Here is a 23,163-nt window from a genome sequence, read left to right as displayed (position 1 = left end):
ACAAGTGAATTAATCTTTCTCCAATAAGAGAACTATACATTAATTAAACTATTTAATAAAGACATTACATTCATTCAGCGGACATTTATTGAATACCAACTATATACAATATACTAGGTTAGGAATTGTCAAGGATACAAAAAAATAAGAAGCCACAGTTGCTGCTCTCAAGGAGCTTACACTCTAGTAAGGGTAGGAAGAAAAGAAGCAAGCATTTATTTAGTGCCTACCAGGTGCCAGGCAGGCACTGTACTAAGCACTTTACAAATACTATCTTATTTGATTCTCACAATAACCCTATGAGGTAGGTGCTATTATTATCCCCATTTTACAGTTGAGGAAACTGAGGCAAACAGAGATTAAGTGACTTGCCTGGGGCCATGCAGGCAGTACCTGAGGTCAAATGTGAACTTAGGTCCTCCTGACTCCAAGCCTAGCAAGCACTCTATCCACCTATGCTGAGACATGGACATGAATAACTATAATACAGAGTATAATATAAAAGTGCATGAAGAAAGGGTCAAAGTGTTCAGAGGTGAAGTAGATGCTTTTCAGTGGAGAGGCTCGTGAAGGAGGTTGGTTACTGAGCTGGCCTTTGGAAGGTGGAGAGGAATCGGAAAGGTAGAGTTGGGGAGGAGGTGTGAACATTCCAGGGATAGAGAACAGCATAAAAAAACCCAAAACATTTTTTCTGGGTAAATTCCCACTTGCATAGGCACATAGAGAGCACTGATTATTATTGGAAATAGGACTGTTTCGTGGCAAAAAAAACAAAACAAAACCAAACACAAAACTTTGACTCTTGGAAAATTAAAATATTCTGGGCTAATAAAATTAAAATGTAAGCTGTCGACCCTTAATGATAGGAGGCAATATGGTACAGTGGAAAGGGTGTTAGATTTAGAGGAGGAGGATCTGGATTTGAACCTGAACCTGATCACCTCCTACAGAGGTGACCTACAGCAAACCCATTACCCTCTTGGCGACTCAGTTTCCTCATCAGGAGAATGAGCAGGCTGGATTAGATGACTTCCAAGGCTCCTTTCAGCTCCAAATTCTAGGAGGCTGTGGATTTTTTTCTTTAATAAATGAACAAAACATTTACTTCTTTCCATCTTGCTTTATTGGCTTTTATAGCTTTTTAAAAGTGTAGGTCGAAATAGAAATGTAAGCAGCAGGATTCAGATATTGCATTCCTGGCTGCAGCTCTTCAGCAAACCAATAAGCACCATGGATAGGAGAGGACAAAGAAGACGATGAATGCGGGGTTTACATTTCTTGAAGTTCCACTATCTTGCGATGCAACTTGTTTATGTCTTTCTGGAACTTATATTTCTCTAACTGGATCTTTGTCGTCTGTATTTGTTGGAGGGATTCAAGAGACTCACGAATCGATTGAAATCCTAGTGTGAGAACAGGTATATTTAATTTAAATCATGCCTTGAAACAGTTTTCCTTTTTTCTTTCTTTTAAACAAAGTCTTGTAATCAGCCATCCTGCTATCATTGATCACTGTTGCATTCAAAGCATGTTAAATTCCATGAAGGCCAGTCTAAAAAGGTCTGGCAATCCATCTTCTTGTATTTCAAGGGGATGTTTTAGGTCAACAGTGCTCCAAGTTGCATCTGACTAGAGTGTGGAAATTTAATTCAATTCTGTTCACCCAAATATTACCAAATGAAACAGCTGAATATTTTAATTAAGTCTATTGTAAACACTGATTTTCCCTCTGCCAATATTTGCTGGCCGACAAGGATAGTCAATCAGTACAAATGAGATTCAGATAAGGGGTCAATGCAGTGAAAAAAGTTCTGGCTTTGGAGTCAGAGGAGGCTGGGTTCAAATTCAGGCTCTGCCTCTTGCTGTCTCGGACAACTATCTCTGGGCCTCACTTTCCTTAGCAGGAAAATGAGGGGTCTAGACTATGTGACTTTTGATATCCCATCTATTTCTAAATCTAGGGTCTTAGGAATTTTCTCTTGCTTCTAGTACAAATTTGAAGGTCTTATATGAGGAGCCAGATTAGATTTTAAAACTTCTCTTTAAGTAACCATTAGGAGAGAACATGAGCATAGACCAAGCTCTAGGACTAAGATAACAGGAGGCAGTAGGTTGGGTTGGATTCCCCCTTTTTAGAATGCTACCTACAAAGGGAAGTGCAAAAGCAGACAGGTTGTAAGTTTTATACATGGCTGCACTCTGGTGGGTAGAAAAATTCACTGCATTCAAGCGAAAGCCTAGGGGTTAAAGCAGATGAAAGAGGTTAAAGTCAGGGCACTATTCCTGACCTAAAATTAATTGTTTTGCTTGAATTTGGGGGCAGGTATTCAGGCAACAGTCTTTGGGCCAGAAACACCTAAAGGAAACAATTTTGACAGCAAGACTTTTTTCCTCCCCTAGAAAAAGTGATGCCAATGCCATACAGCATAGGTGATCTTTACCTGACTAAGTGTATTTATTACAAGGGTTTTCTTTTTCTTTTTTTTTCCTCCCAGCAACAGTGGAGGGAGAGAAAATAAAAGCTCATCAATAAAATTTCATTTAAAAAAGATAGCAGGTGATAGAATTCAAACAAGAATGGGTAAGTGGGAGGACAGGAAATGGGTTGTGTGTAGTTACTATTCTTTTATCTCTTAAAGAATTTAGACGAATTGATAGCGATACTCTTCGTATCACAAGTTAGAGACAGATGGCTGCTGCTCAGCACCGATCTGATGCCCTTCCTTTGCTAAAGTTAGAGGACCCTTTCAAATTAATCCTCTTTGATGTTTTCCCAGCTTGACTCTGATACCATTAATCTTTTAAGGCAGAAAAATCTGTCATCCACTGGACTTACCAGTTCACTTCTTTCCTTCCTCCCTCTCTCCCTTATGTCTCTGCCACTCCCACCCTCCATTTCCACGGCCCCCCCCCAAAAAAAAAGTTTGGCTGGTAGTCTCATAATGAGCATTGTAACCTACAGTTTAATAGGAAAGGGCATTAGATTAAATGTCTCATTTCCCCTATGCACAAACAAATCAAAAATTCTATGACCTTGGAGAATTTAGAGCAACTTTCCAGGGTACAGTCTTAATAGTGTGACCAACTGGGAATGTAGGAGGTTAATTCAGAACCCTCCTACCCAGTGGCATGATAGGATCGAAGGTTCATTGATTTTGAGCCAGAGGCCTTATCCTTTTTGAAAGTATAAGGAAAAAGGAAATCATTTTTCAGAAAGCAGTTAGCAGAAAATAAGGAGCATTTCTGTAATTCAGGTAGGCAGACCCAGGGGTCCTGAGAGGGCCTCCAGGGGTGAGGAACCTACAGCCTCTAGGCCACATGTGGCCCTCTAGGTCCTTGAGTGAGGCCCTTTGACTAAATCCAAACTTCACAGAACAAATCCCCTTAGTAAAATGATTTGTTCTGTAAAATTGGGACTCAGTCAAAAGGTTGCACCCAAGGACCAAAATGGACATGTGTGGCCCCAAGGCTGCTGGTTCCCCATCCCTGGCTAGGCTCTAGGGCCAACCTAGTGCCCTTAAAAAATTGGTGTTTTGGGTTTCATTGTTTAAGTTTGTATTTTTAAACTTAGTTACTAATTTTTTTGAAAAAAAGTTTAATTTTTAGGGTTTTTTTGTTTGATCTATAAAAATAATGCCCTTAACAATTGATAGTCAGTAATCGATAACTTTACACAAATAAAGAAACCGCCTTGAGTAACCACCTTAATGAGTTGCGCTGCCCATGTCTAGGTAGAGAGATATTTTCCCTTAATGCATAAGTAATGCTCACCTGATTGGTATTCATTTTCGATTTTGTTTAGCTCTTCCCATATCTGTCTTTCCACTTGATTCATCCTTTTGTACAACTTGTTTTCTGCAACCTTCACTTTGTTCAGTTCTTTTTCAAATCTCTGCGGGTTTAGTAGCTCTTCTGATTTCACTAGTAGTTCATGCACTTTTCCTTCCAATTTGTTTTTCGTTTCTTCCTATTAAAAGACACAACAAAAACAAACGAACCGAAAACAAAACATCCTGTAAAAAACTGCATTGAGCGTAGACACCGTGCAAATTTTGTTTATTGTAGTCACTTTGCCTGTAAACATTAATTCCAACCAAACCCTTTTGCCTTGGAAATTATTATTATTGTTCTCATTGACAATAATAACCACTAGCATTTATATAGCGCTTTAAGGTTTGCAAAGCACTTTACAAATATTATCTCATTTGATCCTTACAACAACCCTGGGAGGTAAGTAGTATGAGGATAACTCATTTCTCGTGTGTGTGTGTGTGTGTGTGTGTTTACTATCTGCATTGAAAGAGAAAAGTGAAGGTACAATTGCTCGTCCCAAGTGCACCTGGGTTTTGGAGGCTGAATGAACCAGACTTTTTCTTAAAGTGGTTGGTAAGGCAATGGAGACTCCCGTAAAGCACTTTTGCTTTTGCCTTCTGTGTCTGTAGGTGTAGCTAAACCACAGGCAGGTAATTAGAATCTCAGCTATCTCTGACCCTAGCTGCAAAGGATGTCCAGAGCCAGTTCAGAGATTTCAAAGTTCATCCTGATGGGAGGAGAAAGTACTCAGTCTCCTCTTTCTCTGTAGTTTGTTGGAAGGAAACAGAGAGCAGCATTGTGTTCAGAAATAATAATAATAATAGAAAGAATTTTTTAAAAATAATAATAGCTAGCATTTATGTAGCGCTTACTGTGTGCTAAGCATCTACATTTATTATTTCATTTAATCCTCAGAACAACCCTGGGAGGTTAAGTGCTATTATGATCACCATTTTACAGATGAGTAAACTGAGGCAAAACAGAGGTTAAGTGACTTGCCCTTGGTTACAAAGCTAATAAAAGTCTGAGGTTGAATTTGAATTCAGATCTTCTTGAATCCAGACCTGGTGCACTATCCACTGCATGACCCAGCTGCTCCATAAAGAACAATTGCAAGACTTCAGTTCAAATTCTGGTTCTGCCAGTTGTTACCTGTATGACCCTGAGTAAGTCACTTCCCCTTTTGACCTCAGTTTCTTATTTGCAAAATGAGAACAAAGTTGACCTATAAGGGTCCTTTCCAACTCTAAATACTGTCACCCAAGTAAGACTTGGGGGTCTTGCTAATTAAAATAGCATATGTTTTGTAGCACCTATAAAAGAAGGTTGAGACCATTCAGTGAGTCCTGAATTCTCTTAGGCCCTAAGACTTATTCAGTATGCTCTAAGTATTACCAACCTTGCCAATCAATGCCCAGCAATAACCATAGAATCTCTGTGTTAGGATGATATTATAAAAAAGAAAAAAAAATAAAACGGCTTCAGTTAGGTGAAGTTTAAGACAATCTTTTGATTTAATATTGAGGTTGAAACTATTATTAATACTAAAATTAATGACCCTTTAGGATTTTGCGAACTCTATTCTTCTATTAAGCTTTTCATTGACACCACCATTTAAAAAATTTAGTGCTATGGAAAAACTGGAGACAAGGTAGGAGCTCAAAGATTGGAGAACGGCTGAAAAAAAATCATAGTCTATGTATTTTGTACTGTAAGAAATGATGAATTAGTACAGTGAGAAAATGACTCCAATAACGTCTCACAGTAGTGTAAAGTAACAGAAGGCAGCTGAACTCAGATTCATTCTGATGGCTAATCTTGGCCCTGAAGAACAGGTGATGAAATGTTTTCTTCTTAATAGAAATGTAAGGGCTGTAGATATGGACTGTTGCATATGATGTTGCGATCATTTTTTTGGTAGGTTTTGCCTACCTGGGAGGAAGAGAAATGATTGTAGTGTAAAAATCAAAAGGTGTTAAATTAAACTTAACAGAAAGCAAATAAAAATTCAGTGTTGAACGCCAAACACAGGGTGAATGTTTGTGCCGATCCAACTCAGTATTATTTTTCTTTGTGATATCAAAAGGCCCTGTTCTAGTTTCTTAGCTTACATGTAACATCACCCAATCATTGAGGCCTCTCAAAATTAAAGTGACTGTCTAGGGGAGAGAATTCCCAAAGAACATAGGGCTTGTTTTCTTTCTTTTTTTAAAAATCTGAGGAGTATCAAAATAAATCTTTTCCAAAGCACTTTTTTATTTAGATGAGTTTCCCTTTAACCCTTCCAGCTTATCAAAGCTCACATTTTGGGACCTGGGAGCTAATTTGAATAATGCTTTCATTGGCACTGATACCAAGAGGAGACTTTCTCATAACCAGAAAAGCTTCAGGTGCTGTGAAATGATTTATAGTTGAGAACTGAACTGTGTCCCACTAAAACTAATTTCAGGAGGGGATAGAAAGTTTCCTTTTTGGAGGCGGAGAAGGGGAGTACTGTGGAAATAGAGGATAATTAGCCCTTTTCTCAGGAGCAATAGTTAACTTGGTATCTTGAAGGAAAAGGCGATATCAGAGATGCATATTCCTGTAGACTAACATTCAAGATGAGTGAAATATGCTCTGAAATACTTTTTGTATGACCCATTGGTGGACTTTGGAGCACAGATGTTTAAATGTCTCTAATCTCCATGCAATGCTAACTTTTTCTGGTCTAAGCCCCGCCTTCTTCAAGGGAGGGGGACTGCAGCATGTAGCTGAGAAGGGACAATTTACAGGGCATAAAAGTGAGTGCACTCCTGGGAGGAAAAAGGCAAGATCTGAATAGAAAACAGAACTGTGATGTCTAGCCAGAGTTCACAGGGTTGACAAATCTGAAGGGCAGGGCAGGAGATCAGAAATGTCCAAGAGTGGCATCAGATAAACATGAAGAAATTCTGGGAAAGCCCTAACTAGGAAGTGAGGGCTTACAGTTGGTGTTACAAAATTTTGATATGCCCGAGGCAGAATTCTTTGGGGTATCATTGTGGCTCAGTCAGTCTTTTTAAATCAACCAAGGTACCACCAAAGGCAACATACTAGGCATTGGAGATGCAAGGACAAAAGTGCAAAAGCCCTAGCCCTCCTCATATAAGGTGGGGGGTGGAGCAGACAACATTGAGCATGTATAAGAGTCAAGACAAAATATGTATTTTGTATATATATTGGGGGACTTGAAGGTGGGAGGATCAGGAAAAGACTAAAGTAGTAGGCAGTGTTTGAACGTTTTTCTCATTTCCTGGGCCATCTCCAGTTGTCCTGATCTATATCTGGCCACGGGACTCAGATGGCTCCAGAGGAGAAAGTGAGGCTGGTGACTATGCACAGCCCTCCTCACTTAAATCCAACTCACCTGCAAGTCATGGCATCACCTTCCTGATGTCATGGTTCTCTGAGAACTAAGGATAAACAACAATAATGATTTCCCCACACTCCAGTCTAGTTTTCCCCTCCCACCCCCTTCCATTTTCTTACTGCCTTTCCCATCCAAACATAATGTGGAATGGGATACCAGCCAGCAAACATTCACACTTCAGTGTAATTTTGTCCATTCATTCCAAAGGGAGGCCTCTAGACATTTCTATAGTTCCTTACTACAATAAGTAGTTTTCTTTCTTTGAAAAGTAAGTATTGTCTAGGGACAAGACACTTGACCTAATGCTTTATTGAGGAAAGAATTCAGGTTTCTGGATTGCAAGTATAATGTGAGGACTGGCCAGTGAGGGCACTGTTTCCAGGGCAGAGGACTGTCAGTTGTCAAGCCACACAGGGAATTTGGGGCATTTGTTTCTGGTATACAATGGACAGGCCCTGCTCCCCAGTTCATGGCATGAGATGGTAGTCTGTTATTATTTCCTGTTCATTTAATGAGTGGTGAAGAAAAGCCTTTTGATTGGTTGCTAGGCCAGAGCTGAGTATGTGTACAAAAGGTACTAAGTGGCCAAACTTTCCTACAAGGTGACTAGTGATCACCTGGCATTCTTTTTTTTTCCTTTTTGTGTTATTGAGCTATTTTTTGTCCCTTTGTGACCCCATTTAGAGTTTTCTTGGCAAAGATACTAGAATTGCCATTTCTTTCTCCAGCTCATTTTACAAATAAGGAAATTGAGACAAACAGGGTTAAGTGACTTGCCCAGGGTCACAGAGCTAGTAAGTGCCTGAGGACAGATTGGAACTCAGGCAGATGAGTCTTCTCGTGCCCAGGCCCAGCACTCTATTCACAGCACCACCTACCTCTCCTATCTGACGTATAGTAGTCTCTTAATACATGTTTGTTGACTGATTGATGTGTTGGGGATGGAATTGAGTAGGATATGAGCATAAAAGAGCCACCAGAGACTATTGCTCAGACCAGTTGTCTAGCAGCTGAGCCTGGTGAAGAATGAAACCATGAGGAGCAACTGGGGCAACTAGCCTATTGTTATGTTTCAGTCATTTTCAATCGTGTCCTACTCTTTGTGGCAAAGATATTGGAATGATTTTTGCCATTTCCTTCTCCAGCTCATTTTACATATGCAGAAACCGAGGCAAACAGGGTTAAGTAACTTGCCCAGGGTCACACAGCTGGTAAGTGTCTGAGGCCAGATTGGAACTCAGGCAGATGAGTCTTCCTGATTCCAAGCCCCATGATCTATCCATTGTGCCACTTTGCTGGCCTGTGTTGGATCAGCCCAGTAGCCTGAGGGGAATGGACTCCAACTTAAGGTGACTTTTCCTAGTATCTGCCCCACCAAGTTACATTTCTGGTATTGCATGGTTGCTGGATGAGTCACTTTGATCCTGGCTCCTGAATTGATCTGCTGTTAGACTGGATCCCTGGTGAGAACCCTTAGTAGGCTTAGCTACAGGCAATCTTTCATATGGACTCCAGTCCTTGGACCTTTGGTAGATCTTCAGACCTTTTGAAGCTCACTAGGTCATAGCCTCTCTGCTGTCCCATCTCTAGCACTCTTTTATCTATGAGCAGAAAGGACTCTCCCAACCAATAAGCTTACAATATGTCTTCCCTTGATGTACACCAGGAAAGCAAGAGCTTAATTTGGCCAGTTAGTGCCTTTTGTAGGTGCATTCAGTTCTAGCTCAGCAACTAAGCAAAAGACTTTTCTTCATCATTTAATAAATGAACAGGAAACAGTCATAGAATACCCGTACCTGCTCTGAATTAGAGAGCGGGGCCTGTCGTGAAACCGCTCTTATACAGTTCCAGAACTGGGCTCACCAAACACTTCAATATGGATTGGCAACAGGCAGAATCCCTAGCTGCCTTGGCGGGGGGGGGGGGGGCAGAGGTGGGGTCCCTAGGCCAGTTGCCCAGTTCATTAGATACATAGCTTCATGATTCCACTTTCCATAAAGAACAAAAGTGCTTGCCAATATCCTAGTAACTCTCCATAGTATGCTTTGGGCTTTTTAGAATTTTGTTCTAGGACTTGCCTCACACAAAACTGCTTACCATTTTCTCCTTTATAGTGTTGAGAAATTGATTTATATGCAGGAGCTGTTCTTTTTCAGATTTCATAAGCTGATTTTCTGTCCACTTCTGTTGGTTCTCAACTTGCTCACGGAGCTCATTTTTAAGTGCATTTAATCTAAGGATAAGAAGGGTATTTTTTTTTTGGTTAATGACATTAAAAAATAGGAAGTTAACAGAACTGAAGTTTTACTCAGGTTGAAAAAGCCTGTTATCATTTCAGCTTGAAGAACCGGCTTAAGTATAGTCTTTAAATGACAATGATTGAGAAGAACATTTTACTTACTACTAAGTGGGGAGTTACAAAGGAAGAGGTGAACTTGTCCATCTTCAAGTTGCTTATAGTTTAGTCATAAGGTAATTTTCTCCCCTTAAGCTGTTCCCTCACCTTAACTCTATGTGGTGTTAATGAGATTAAAGATCTTCCCCACTCCCGTTCAATAGGCCTCAGGTGGAGCTAGTTAAGGAAGCTTCTCAGGAGGAGCCAGTTAAGGGAAACTTGATTGGTTGAGGCTTGATTGTAGGCAGGCCTACACCCTTTACATACCAGGTGCTGAGCCCTAGGACTACACTCTTTACCAGGTCTACACCCTTTTGCTGATTGGGCATGAAGCCCTCGGGCCCTAAAAAAGAGTATAAATACCCAGAAGGTAGCCATAGAACTCAGAATCTGCAGAGAGCTCAGAGACTAGCAAGCTACAGAACTCAGAGAGCTGTGGAGATCAGCAACTGAGAATCTACCGAATGGAGAGAGTGGAGAACAGGGAATCCACAGACTGGGGGATTCAGAAGACTGCAAGGACTCTGAGAACTGCAAGGAGAGAACAAAGGCAGGCAGACAGTTAGGATTCATGAGTGTTTATGGGAAGGCCCTAGCAGAGGAGAAGGCTATAGGATGACTTGGTTCCCTGCTGTGATAGTGTGCTTTAAGTTCTTTACTGTTATGATGAGGTGGACTTACTGGTTTTGGAATGCAATTACTGCTGTGTCAGATTGGGGTTATTGGTTCTGGGATTTGATCCTCTGGTGTCTGAATAAATGTTTTACTTCTTCTGCCTTCTTCTATACAGAGAGTCTCTTATACTTTGTGATTCCAAACTGTACAGGCATAATCACAGACATCATAGATACTGCATTTGTTGCCTCAATAATGTACTCTAGTGTACATAAATCAACAAATGTTAATGATAGCCAATTATTATAGAAGAGCTATAAGTAAATTATAATAGACAGAAATAAATAGAAGAGAGCTGATGTTTGTATTAGACTTGAAGGTTTACAAACATCTTTATATGTGTTGTCTCATTTGATCCTCATAGCAACCCAAGGAGGTAGATAGTACTATCCTTACTTTATACATAAGGAAGCCAAGGCATAGGCAGGCTGAGTGTCAATATAGCACCAGAAATTGATGAAAAAAATAGTGGTCAGATAGTTGTGAAGGATAAAAAGATGGTAAAGAATATTTTAAAGAAACTGGGTAACTAGAATCATATAAGATTAATTTGGAAAGGTACTATGGAAAAGATGATAGGCCTGGGTGAGATTCTGAAGAGATAAAAGTGATGTAACTTAGTAGAGAGAATCAGGATATCATGCTTAAATGGGAAAATGCAACATGGAATGGCTCAGAGATTGGGAAAGGCAGGGAAAGAGAAGGGTACTGAATCATCTGTGGGGGTTGCCAAGTAGGATTTCTTGTACCGATCTACCAACAACTAGCTAACAACAAATAATTTTTTAAATTCTATTTCAGGGTGGAAAAATGCTATTTTATTGGTAGGCAAATCACATCATGTTTTGTTACTGAAAATATTCTTACTATATTTTACAAAGTGCTAGGGTGGTTCTCAAAAGAATATGCCAAAGCAATAGTATAAAAGCTAAATTATGTGTAATACAAAGGTCAAATTGTGAGCCTCAACTTCATAGAATTTGTTGTCTTGAATTACTTTGGACATTCTCAACATGTTTAGAAAATATATTTCCACTGTCATTATTACTATTTTTAATAGCTACTTCTTTAATGTTTTAAAGTTTGCAGAGTGCTTTATGTTATTCCATTTGATTCTCATAGCAGATTTTACAGATAGGGAAACGAAGGCTCAGAGACAAGTACCCCATCCATGATCACACAGCTAGTGTGTGCTGGAAGTGGGATTCAACCTCCTGCATCTCTTGCCTCCAAGTGCAGCACTTCTTTCACCATGTATCTGGGGAGGAAGCCTGACTCTGGAGGCAGAGGACTTGGGTTCAAATGATGCCTCTAACATTTATTACTTTGACCTTAGGCAAATGTGTTAACTTCCTTAGGTCCCAATGTCATCACCTATAAAAATACTTCTCCCAGCCTCAGTTTCCACACCTGAAAATGAGGAGGGTTGGACTAATTGTCTTCAGACATCCCTTCCAGTTCTAGGACTACAATTGATGACTTACATGATGTCTGGAGTTACTAACCATAGCTAATAACCCCAGTTAGTCATTTAGTGAGTTCCAACACTCTGTCATTCTACTTGGGAGTATTTAACGAATTGTTTTCTGGAGAAGACAAAAAGCATTTGTCGATTACTAACATTCTGGAGTAGAAATGGAATAATAAAGCATGTTACCTTTTTTTTAACTGTAAAGTTTTGCCTGTGGCTGAAGACATTAAAGACATCTATAGTCATATGAAAAAATGCTCTAAATCATTATTGATTGGAGAGATGCAAATCAAAACAACTTTGAGGTACCACATCACACCTATCAGATTGGCTAACGTGACAAAACAGGAAAATGATAAATGTTGGAGAAGATGTGGGAAAGTTGGAACATTAATTCACTGTTGGTGGAGCTGTGAGCTGATCCAACCATTCTGGAGAGCAATTTGGAACTATGCCCAAAGGGCTATAAAAATGTACATACCCTTTGACCCAGCAATACTACTTCTAGGGCTGTATCCCAAAGAGATCATAAAAATGGGAAAAGGACCCACATGTACAAAAATATTTATAGCAGCTCTTTTGTGGTGAGCCAGGACTGGAAATTGAGGGGATGCCCATCAATTGGGGAATGGCTATGCAAGTTGTGGTATATCAACGTAATGGAATACCATCATGCTATAAGAAATGATGAGCAGGCGGACTTCAGGAAAACCTGGAAAGACTTACATGAACTGATACTGAGTGAAGTGAGCAGAACCAGGAGAACATTGTACACAGTAACAGCCACAGTGTGCGAGGACTGATTTTGATAGACTTAGCCCTTCTCAGCAATGCAATGACCTAAAACATTTCCAAAGTACTCATGATGGAAAATGCCATCCATATCCATAGAAAGAACTATGGAGTCAGAATGCAGAACAAAGCAGACGCTTTTCTGTTTTGTTTTGTTTTGTTTTGTTTCTCATGGTTTCTCCCATTCATTATAATTCTTCTACACAACAGGAATAATGTGAAAATGTGTTTAATAGAAATGTATGTGTAGAGCCCATATCGGATTCCATGCTGTCTTTGGGAGGGAGGGAGGAAGGAGGAGGAGAAAATTTAAAACTTATGGAAGTGAATGTTGAAAACTGAAAATAAATAAACAAATTTAAAAAAAAGAAAAAAAAAGAAAAATCAAGGCCATCTATTGTGAGATTCCTCCTCCCTTTCTCCTTCTCTCAAAAAACCTGTACATTGTCCTCCTGGCTACCTCTCAATTCCCTTCTGCTTTGTTCCAGTCTCTTTTAGTCAAGCACAAGCTATCTACTTTCTGACTCTTGATCTCATCCCTTCTTGTTTTCTCTGGGAACTTGTCCTTCAATCATCACTGCTTCCTCAATTTTGCACAGGCTTCTAATTGGTTGTTTGGTTGTTCTTCATTGTCAAAGAGGACCAAAATGACATCACTGTTAGAGTCAGTTTGACTGTGGCCGATCAGACCAATATGAACTCAGAATGCTCTACCACAGGTTGGGCGCAAATAGTCTGTGTGAACATTTGGGATGGATTCTCTAAACTTGTGTATCTCAAGTTTCTTTTGAGCTACTTCTCTTCTGTTTTGCTCATAAAGCACAGCCCCTTCTTTGATGAGGGCACACCATGCTGGAAGGTCCTGTTCTAGTGTCTCCCATGTCACATAATTCCAAAATTCTTCAGAGACACCTTGAGTGTCCCTATATTGTTTCTTCTGAACTCCATGTGAGTACTTGCCTTGTCTGAGTTCTCTGTAAAATAGGTTTTCAGGCAAGCGTACATTTGTCATTCAAACACTGTGGCCAGCCCACTGGAGTTGTGCTCTCTGCAACAGAGTTTGAATGCTTGGCAGTTTAGTTCCAGAAAGGACCTCAGTGTCTGGTACCTTATCCTACCAGGTGATCTTCAGAATCTTCTTCAGACAATTCAAACAGAAGTGATTCAGTTTCCTGGCATGGAGCTGGTAGACTGTCCAGGTTTCACAAGCATACAACAATAAGGTCAGCACAATGGCTCTGTAGACCTTCACTTTGGTGATCAGTCTAATATGATGCCTGTAAACATGTCCAGATCTCCCCCATCTCTTTAAACACACACCCACCCCCCCCACACACCCACACCCCAGTGGCTATGCTATTATCTCTCTCCTCTCTTTCATATCCAAACTCCCAGAAGGTGCTATTTACAATCGTTGCATCCACTTTTTTCTCACTTCCCGTTCACTTTCTAATCCTTTGCAATTTGGCTTTTGACTCATTCCTTGGTCTGAAACTGCTTTCTCCAAGGATAAGAACATTTCCTCACTGCCAAATCTGCTGGCCATTTCTCAGGCTTCATCCTTCTTGGTCTCTTGGCAGCTTTCAGTATTGTTGATCTTTCCCTCTTTCTGCATTCTTCCTTCTCCCTCTATTTCCTGGATGTGCTCTCTCTTGGACCTCCTCCTACTTGTCTGACCATTCCTCAATCTTCCTTGTGGATCACCATTTGCCTCTTGTCCCCCAAAAGAGGATCTCTATATCCTTTTGGTGATACTACCAGTTCTCATGGGTTAAATTATCATCTTTAGATGACTCCTAAATATAAATTTTTGTTTAGTCATTTTTCAGTCAAAGATACTGAAGTGGTTTGCCATTTCCTTCTCCAGCCCATTTTACAGTTGAGGAAACTGAGGCAAACAGGGTTAAGTTACTTGCCCAGGATCACATAGCTAGTAGGGGGCTGAGGCCAGATTTGAACTCAGATCTTCCTGACTCCAGGCCTGGTGCTCCATCCACTGTGCCACCTAGCCACTCCCTAAATAGAAATATCCAGCCCTAATATCTCAGCTTGAATATCAGTCCAACTACCTGTTAGATCTTTCCACCTACATGTGTCAGAGACATCTCAAACCCTATGTATCAAAACAGAACTGATTATCTTCTCTCATCTTCCCCTTAACTTACTTAACCTCCCCTTGTCTTAACTTACCTATGTCTATTGGGGGGGTCACAGCATCCTCATAGTTATCCAGGCTCACAGGGGTCTCTTCCCCATCTTTCCTTAACAGTATCCAATCTGTTTCCAAGTCTTCACCCCCTCCTCACTTTGGCCTCTTAGAATTCTTAACTTATTTGCAGAATCAGCCAAGGCTTCTTCCCAAAGCCTCTTCTGAGCCCCCAGTTTTTATCTCTCTAGCTAGGTGGTACAGTGGTACAGTGATAATTTAACCCATGAGAACTGGTAGTATCACCAAAAGGATATAGAGATCCTCTTTTGGGGGACAAGAGGCAAATGGTGATCCACAAGGGAGATTGAGGAACGGTCAGACAAGCAGGAGGAGGTCCGAGAGAGAGCACATCCAGGAGATAGAGGGAGGAGGAAGAATGCAGAAAGAGGGAAAGACCAACAATACTGAAAGCTGCCAAGAGACCAAGAAGGATGAAGCCTGAGACCTGGGCCTGGAGTCAGGAAGACCTAAGTTCAAATCCAGCCTCAGAGATTTACTAGCTGTGTGATCCTGGGCAAGTCACTTAACCCTGGTTGCCTCAGTTTCCCCAACTGTAAAATGGGGTCAATGACAGCACAGGGTTGTTGTGAGGACAAAATGAGATATTTGTAAAGTACATTGGCTGGTACATAGTAGGCACTAAATAAATGCCTATTTCCTTCCCCTCTCAAAATACCTTGCATTTACTTAACTGTTTACATCTGGTATTCTCCAATAGAATGTAAGGTCTTTGGGCAGGGTGTTGGGGAGGAGAGAGAAAGCAAACTATTATTTGATATGCTTCAGTCCCTGTTTATTTGGTTTCCAACACAATGCCTTTCACATCCCTGGTACCAAATATCTCCTGAATTTAATTAGACTGACCATGTGGCCCTGATCCTACCCACTCCTACATGTTTAAGCAGGTGAAATCAGGTGGAAAAAAAAACCATCAAGGGCACTCTTGCATAAGAAATAAGTGTAACATGAATGCTAAAAAGTATTTGTGGAAGGTGGAGAGAGAAGTTTTAATTAATTTGCTTTGATAATGATGGTAGGCTTTCTATATTGATTGCATACCTATATTTCTCATCATTTTTAGGACTAGATGATCTTTTCTCCCCCACTGGCTGCTGGTGCTCTTAAGTCACTGTGCAGCACTTGTGAGGAGGGTTGGGAGTATATCAGTAAGGCAATGATAACAATATAGATGATAATTATCAAAATGCCTATGTGGTTCTATATTGCAAAATATACTAGAGTTTCCACATAGAAGGTAGAAGTAAACCATTTATTCAGACACCAGAGAACCCAGATCCCATAAGCCATCTGCCCAATCCATCACAGCAGTAAAGCATTCAATACATAATACCACGGCATGGAGCCTCACCATCCCCAAACCTCTCCCTGCCCGCCTTGCTGGGGCCTTCCCAAAAAACAATCAAAACTTACAGTAAAGCTATCACAGGTTGGTTCTCTTTACCTCAGCTCTGCTGGTCATAACAGCTATAACTTCTCCCTCAGCATTTCCTATGACACAACTTCCTTTTCTTGTCAGGAAGCTCCCCCCACCACTTGTGACTTAGACTTCCTGTGATGTAAGCAGGTCACTTGGCCTATTAATGGGTGGGAAAGATCCTCAAATCTAAATCGCTATTACAAGGAGGCAGAAAGGGAGGGAGGCCAAAGTGCCTGGAACAATAACACTGCAGCATGGTACTGGTTATAGCTATGGGACTCCACTGGTAGAATGGGAGATTATAACTACCCACGTATGTTTGTGAGCATCTACAAAAGGGAAACAGTGAGGCTACTCGGAGTCAGTCTGCCTTTATCAACAGCAGGTCATGGACCTATATTTATAGCAGCCCTTTTTATAGTAACGAAGAACTGGAAACAAAAAGGGGCGTCTATCACTTAGAGGATAGCTAAACAAATTGTAATCCATGATTGTAATGGAACATTATTGCACCATAAGAAATGATAGATATGACGGAATCAGACACATACGGGAAGAAATGCATGAACTGATGCAGGGTAAAGTGAGAAGAACCTAGAGAACAGCTTATGCAATGATCACAGCCACAAAGTAAAACCATTTTAAAAGACTTCAGAATTCCAGTTAGAAATTAGAGCAGCATATAATAATGACTTCAAAAGACTGATGATGAAATTGATCTTTCCCTCTTGACAGACAGGTAATGGGGTAGAGCTGCACAATGAGATATACATTTTCAGACACAGCCAATGGGCTGATTTGTTTCTCCTGGAATTTAACAAGGTGGGGGTGTGGGTGGTAGGTAAATGAGTAGTTGATTGATGGATGAAAGAAAGACCATCAATAAATCATATTAAAAGGCACAGGAGAAAAAAGTGCAGAAGAAGTCATAAACAAATGAAGCAGTTTAGTAACTATCTTGTTAAATTTAATCTATATAGACAAACCAGAAGTTCATAGTTTCTTACACTATCTTTCTTATTCATGAATATTGAAATGTTTGTTAAATTCCCAATAAAAAATTTAATAAAAAAGAATAGATCATGCTTGACCAACTTTCATTTCTTTTTTTAGATACGGCATGTTAACAAGACTAACAAATCAGGAGAACACCATAGATATAACATACCTAGCTTCCATCTAAACATTGTACAAAGTGTCTCATGTTTGCACATGAGATGGAGAGGTAGAGGCTAGGGGTGATAAATGGACTCAGTACTAGGTGAAGGACTGGATCTCTGAAGTATCAATTAATTTTGTTCAATGTCAATTTGCAATAATATGATGGTGTTTGCTGAGGAGCTCTCCTTGGTGCTATGCTCTTCTGTATTTTAATTAATGACTTGGACAAAGACATGGAAGGCCTACTTGTGGGCCACAAAGCTGAAAGGAGTAGCTAACACACTGAAGACTGGATCAAGATCCAAAAAGATGTCAACAGTAGAGAACTTTGGGCCAAATCTAATAAGATGAAATTTGATAGGGGAAAATATAAAGTCATGGGCTCAGAGAGGATCATGGATCTAGAACAGGAAGGGACCTCCAATCCCATCTGGTTCTCACTTTACTGATACTCAAGGAAGAGACTTGCCCCATGGTCACAGAGGTAGCCAGCATCAGAGTTGAGATTTGAAGCTAGAATTATATTTTATTTTTAAAAATCGATTTCATAAGTATGAGATTGTGGAGACAGGACTAAAAATTAGTTTCCCTGAAAAAAAATGGCCTTAAGGCTTTAGTGGATTCACAAACTCTATGAATCAACAGAATGATATGGTAGCCAAAAAAAGCTATTTTACACTTAGGCTGCATTAAGAGAGGCATAGAATCTAGGACTTGGGAAGGGATAATCCTGCTATAATCTACCCTTGGTCTGAACACATATGGAGTATCATTTCAGATTCTGGGTATCACATTTTAGGAAAGTCATTGATAAGTTGGAGAGGGTCCAGAGCAGGGGTAAGGAACCTGCACCTTAGAGGCCACATGTGGCCCTCTAGGTCCTCAAGTGCAGCTCTTTGACTGAATCTAAACTTATATTAAACCTGGTCCAGAGGATGGTAACTTAGACAGGGAAGAGTCTTGAGATTATGTTATATGAAGATTGATTGAAAGAAATGGGGATATTTAACCCAGAGAAAGTAGAGGGGGAGGCAAGAATTAATAACTATACTTCCAAATGTTTGAATGCCTGTGACCTGGAAGAGTGATTAGATCTGTTCTACCTGGCCCAGAGATCCACTAAGATTCTTTGGTTCTGTGAAGTACTGTGATAAGTTCAGGGCTCAAGTTCTAGGAGGACCTTTGTAAGTTGGGGTGCATTCAGAAGAGGGCAAACTGGATGGGGAGAGCACGGAAGAGCGTGCCATTTGATTGAAGGAAATGGGAATATTATGTCTGGAGAAGAATAGACTTACAGGGCACATGACACCTGTCTCTAACTATTTAAAGGCCTGTCATTTGCAAGAGGGATTAGCCTTGTTCTGCTGAGCCTCAGAAGGCAAAAGCAGAAATATTGAATGGATGTTGCAGAAAGGCAGATTTAGACATGATGTTACGGGAAAACAATTAGAACTACTGAAGGTAGAATTGGCCTCAGGAATTAGTTTTCCCATAATTGGAGATCTTCAAGCAGGCTGTATTATAGTATTTGGGAGATTTTGGAAGGAATGATTCATATTTTGGTTAAGGTCTAATCTCAGAGTCCTTCTAAAGGATCAGAAAATGGTATCAGAGACTCATTTAAGAAAAGATAATGGTTTTAATACAGATTGTTGTGGGAAGGAGTGGTTGGAAGCTTGGCATCCTGATACAAGTGGCAGATTTTGGTTTTTGAGATTTTATCTGAAAGATTGTTTGGTGCTGTTGTAACAGAACAAGGGGCTTTTCTTTCCTTGGAAACTTTAGGAGCTTAAGCCTTTAAGGCTTGTTTCAGAAGAGAAAAGTTCCAAGAAGACTATTCTTACAAAGCATCAATTTGTCTCTGAACTGTCCTCAAAATGGTTATACTGTTTTATTTAGTGTTTTTAATTAGGAACATATTAAAAAGGTGTTTTCAGCTCTATTCTCCTAGGAAATTCTCACCTTGCTCCTCTCCAAGTCATATCCATCTTTCAAAGATTATACTCTCTATGTACTCAATTCCTATCTGGAATAGCCAAGCACCTGCCCAGTTCTCTGCTCCATGGACACCTGTGCTCAGAACCTAAATGAGAGTCTCCTGCCTATAGATTTATTCACAATACCAAGAACTTGCCCTTGTTTAAGCTGAGTCAAATCTAGTTAAGTCAACAAACGTTTGTTAAATACCTACTATGTGCCAGGCATGTGCTGGGGATACGAAGAAGGGCAAAAGACAGACCTTGCCCTCACATTCTAATGGGGAAGATAAAATTGAAACAATTATGTACAAGCAATGAAGTAATTGAAATAAATGAAGTAATTGAGAGAGGATGAGGAATGAAATTATATGATGTGTATATCTATCATCTATCTATCTATCTATCTATCTATCTAGCTAGCTAGCTAGCTAGCTAGCTAGCTAGAGTGTGTTCCTAAAGTCTGGACAGACAAGCAAAAATGCATATTTTCAAGAAATAAAATGAATGAAATTTTCAATAACATGTTATTTAATTGGAATATTAACAAATACCATCTTCTATATGATTTCCATCATTTGTGATGCAAAGGTTGATGCGCTTTGCAAGATTCACGTGAACTTGATGCAATAACTCCGCATTGGTGTCAATTTTAGCACATTCACTCTTTATGCGTTCAATCAAGTGTGTTTCATCTGTGACTTTCATTGAGTATACCTTCTCCTTTAGCATACCCCAGAAAAAGAAGTCAAGGGGGCTAAGGTCTGTTAGTATTCCAGTTAAATGAAATGTTGTTGAAAATTTCATTCATTTCATTTCTTGGGACAGGCTGTATCTATCTATAAAAGAATTCTACCCAACTTGGGCAAAATTGTAAATGGCTTCCATGTTAGGACGATGCTTATCTTTGGTTCCACTCTCTGCCCAGGTATTTGGTAAATGTCAGTTTTAGTATTTTGAAAATATGAAGTCATGTTTTGGTAGTCTTTTAAGAACTTGTTCAGCAACATTATCTCCAGAGCTGAATCTATGCCTTTGCTCAATGAGTGAGTTGTCTTCTAGATAAATAACTGCCAACTAAATAGCCTCAGCAGTAAAAGGCTCTCTGGGGAGTGAAAGGCAGATGCTGCCTAGGCCATGTCCCTCTTAAAGACGAATGCATCTTATCCTGACCAAGATCTTTGCTTTAAAAGCATCCTGTTGGTAAACTCAGTACATTAGTTTGCTGTAGCTCTGATTAAGGCCATTTTGTAAGGGCTGCAAACACAATTTATGACAGGTAGTCCAATGGGAGGGTTTTAACTGATGAAGCCTGTGTTTTTTGGTCAAGTCTTGTGGTTAGTGCCGAAGTCTCAACTCATTTAGAGAATGTCCAGATGATGTGGTTTTAGAAATCCAATATAAAGCACAATGCTCACTGGAACATTAAATCTTTGTCTTTAAAAATATACTACTTGGAAAAAAAAACTAAAAAATTAAACTAGCCACTTAGATCATTACAATAATTTAAAGAGAAAACTATGTAATAGTTTGAGAAGTTTCTTCTCTTAAAATAGAAATGTTACAAGTTGGCAGTCATTTTGGTGAGCAGTATCTCATTCCCTGCTGGGTTATGTCACATGGCCAATTCCTTGTTTGTTGTACTTGCTGTTCAGATTCTTAAAGTGCTTTCACCTCTATGTTCTTGTTCACATAGGAGGAAGTCACTATTAAAAATGTTTTTCCTTATTTCCTTGCAAATGAAATCAAGGTTGTTTAACAGGAAATCAAACTAGAAAGAGCATTAAATACAGCATGAGAAGACCTGGATTTGAATTCCGGCTTTGTCATTTACTGTCTGTGTGATGCTAGGCAAATCACATCTTTGGGCTTCAGTTTCCTTATATGTAAGAAAAACTGTGAGGAGGTATATCAGGGATAAGATTTAATGATCTCTGAGATTTCTCCCAGCTAAAAGTCCTATCTGTGTACCCATCTCATCCCCTCTCACACCAAAACTGATCCCATGTGTTTCAAACTTTACCTCTTCTAATGTTCTAGTGCAGAGGTGGGGAACCTGCAGCATGTGGCCTTCTAGGTCCTTGGGTGTTGCCTTGTGGATGAGTCCAAGTTTTACAGAACAAATCCTTTATTAAGGGAATTTGTTCCGTAAAGTTTAGATTCAGTCAACGCTCAGAGCACTATGGAGCTATCATTCAATAATTTGTATTATAGTTATTTGTTTCTGTATGCCATATTTCCCCCATTAGACCTTTTTTTTTCTCTGTGAAGGTAGGGACTCTTTCTTATTCATTTTTATATCCTTCATGGTGACTAATGCAATGTTTTGCTTAATGTTTGATTTAAAGCATCTCTCTGAACAGTCTTCAAATGAGGCATTAGGAAAGTATGAACTTTAACCTGGCATTCAAGGTCTTTCACATTTCGGTTCTTGCATTTCAAACTATTCATACCCAGGTATTCTGTATTCTGCTTAGATTGGACTATTTCATCAGTATTCTCTGAATGTATACTGTATTTTTCCACTTTTGTGCTTATACTCATGCTGTTCCCAAGGCCTGGGTAACTCCTATCCAAAGCCCATTGGTATGGGACTCTCTCCTTATTGGTGAAGATGAAGGCCCTGCCCTGTGTAAATGTGGGGGCAGAGTTGGTGAGATCAGTTCTTGGACAGTCCCACTCTGGGAGTGAGCTCCTTTTCAATCCCCTTTGAGTGTCGAGATGCTTTAGGGTGCTCCTGGCTTCCAACTCTGAGAGAGAAGATGGAAGAGGCCAAGCCTGCTTCAGAAGCTGAAGGAAAAGATTCTGGGAATCCATGAGGGAGGCAAGCAGTCTCCATTACCCTAGATTTCTACTCTAGAAACTTCGGGAAGTTTTCCTGGATCTTTAGTGAGATCCGGGATCCTAGATCAGGTGGAGCTTAGTTATCTTGCTCCCTCACTCTGTACTGTCTAGTTTATATTCATTCTCCTATGTATACACTTTCTCTGATTTCTGTTGTGTTATGATTTAGATAAATGAGCTTCTTTGATATTTGCCATGTGTATACATTGTGGAACTGGTATTAGGTGAGGAAGGAGTCAAGCCTTGACTACAGAACTTGGGGTCCCTCCTTCCTCCTCCAAATGGCAAAGTGATCAAAAGTCAGCTTGAATCCAATTAGATCCCTTGGACAAACGAACATACTTCTAGCCTGGTAGCCTCTCTTTCTGAGGAAAGCAGCGTGGTGGCGCGTCAGGCCTCAACCTCCTGCTTCCCCTCCTGGCAGGAATGAAAGCCCTCCCCCCGCCCCACTTCCCGCCACCTTGGATAAAGGTGGGGAGAGAAGAGGCTAGAGATGTCTATTCTGTTATCCTTAGAGTTACACATGTGGGGCTCACTCTCCCACACTATTATTATACTTGGAATGCCTTTTATGGCATCCTTCTTTCTCAGTCTACATTTTTGTCTTATAGGTACCCCTTAAGACCTGGTAGGATGAGGCCCATGACTGGAATATAGCTTTGGAAGGTTATAATACATTCAAAAGAAATGTACTCATGTAAGGAAATATAGGAATATGGCGGGGTAAATGATGAAGAGTGTTTGGGTGAAGACCAATAGAGGCAGAACAGAAGAGATATTTCAGTGAAGTACATTGTAGATAGGATATACTGGTAAATGTTTAATAATTGGCTCTCCAAAAACTAATATAACATATTTTTAAGTTTAATCTGTATTATTAACATTTTCTCTACCACTTTCTCAAGTCTAGACAATCAACAAAATAATAAATCAAGCTCTGATTTGTAGGGTTGGCTGGGGTGGGGGAAGGAAGGAGGAGAGGGAATAAGCATTTAAAT

The 23,163-nt window shown here is 40.0% G+C and overlaps 1 protein-coding gene across 4 annotated transcripts in view; it reads right to left on the bottom strand.

The window, feature by feature from the left end:
- Window positions 1-1,103: 1,103 nt before the first annotated feature.
- Window positions 1,104-23,163, bottom strand: part of FAM81B (family with sequence similarity 81 member B) — a 91,578-nt gene continuing 69,518 nt past the window's right edge. For 3 of the 4 annotated variants that reach the window (XM_036741781.1, XM_036741780.1, XM_036741782.1), the window contains 3 exons: window positions 9,302-9,437; window positions 3,772-3,967; window positions 1,105-1,403 (listed from right to left, as the gene is read on the bottom strand). In XM_036741781.1, the coding sequence (XP_036597676.1) occupies window positions 1,270-1,403; window positions 3,772-3,967; window positions 9,302-9,437 (466 nt within the window). In that variant the 3' untranslated portion in view covers window positions 1,105-1,269. Of the gene's footprint in view, window positions 1,404-3,771; window positions 3,968-9,301; window positions 9,438-23,163 lie in introns of all 4 variants that reach the window. The other variant, XM_036741779.1, reaches the window with a different exon arrangement.

The sequence above is a fragment of the Trichosurus vulpecula genome, chromosome 1, assembly GCF_011100635.1.
Source record: "Trichosurus vulpecula isolate mTriVul1 chromosome 1, mTriVul1.pri, whole genome shotgun sequence".
Lineage (NCBI taxonomy): Eukaryota > Metazoa > Chordata > Mammalia > Diprotodontia > Phalangeridae > Trichosurus > Trichosurus vulpecula.
The sequence above is the reverse complement of the archived record's forward strand: the minus strand, read 5'-3'. Positions and strand labels throughout refer to the sequence as shown.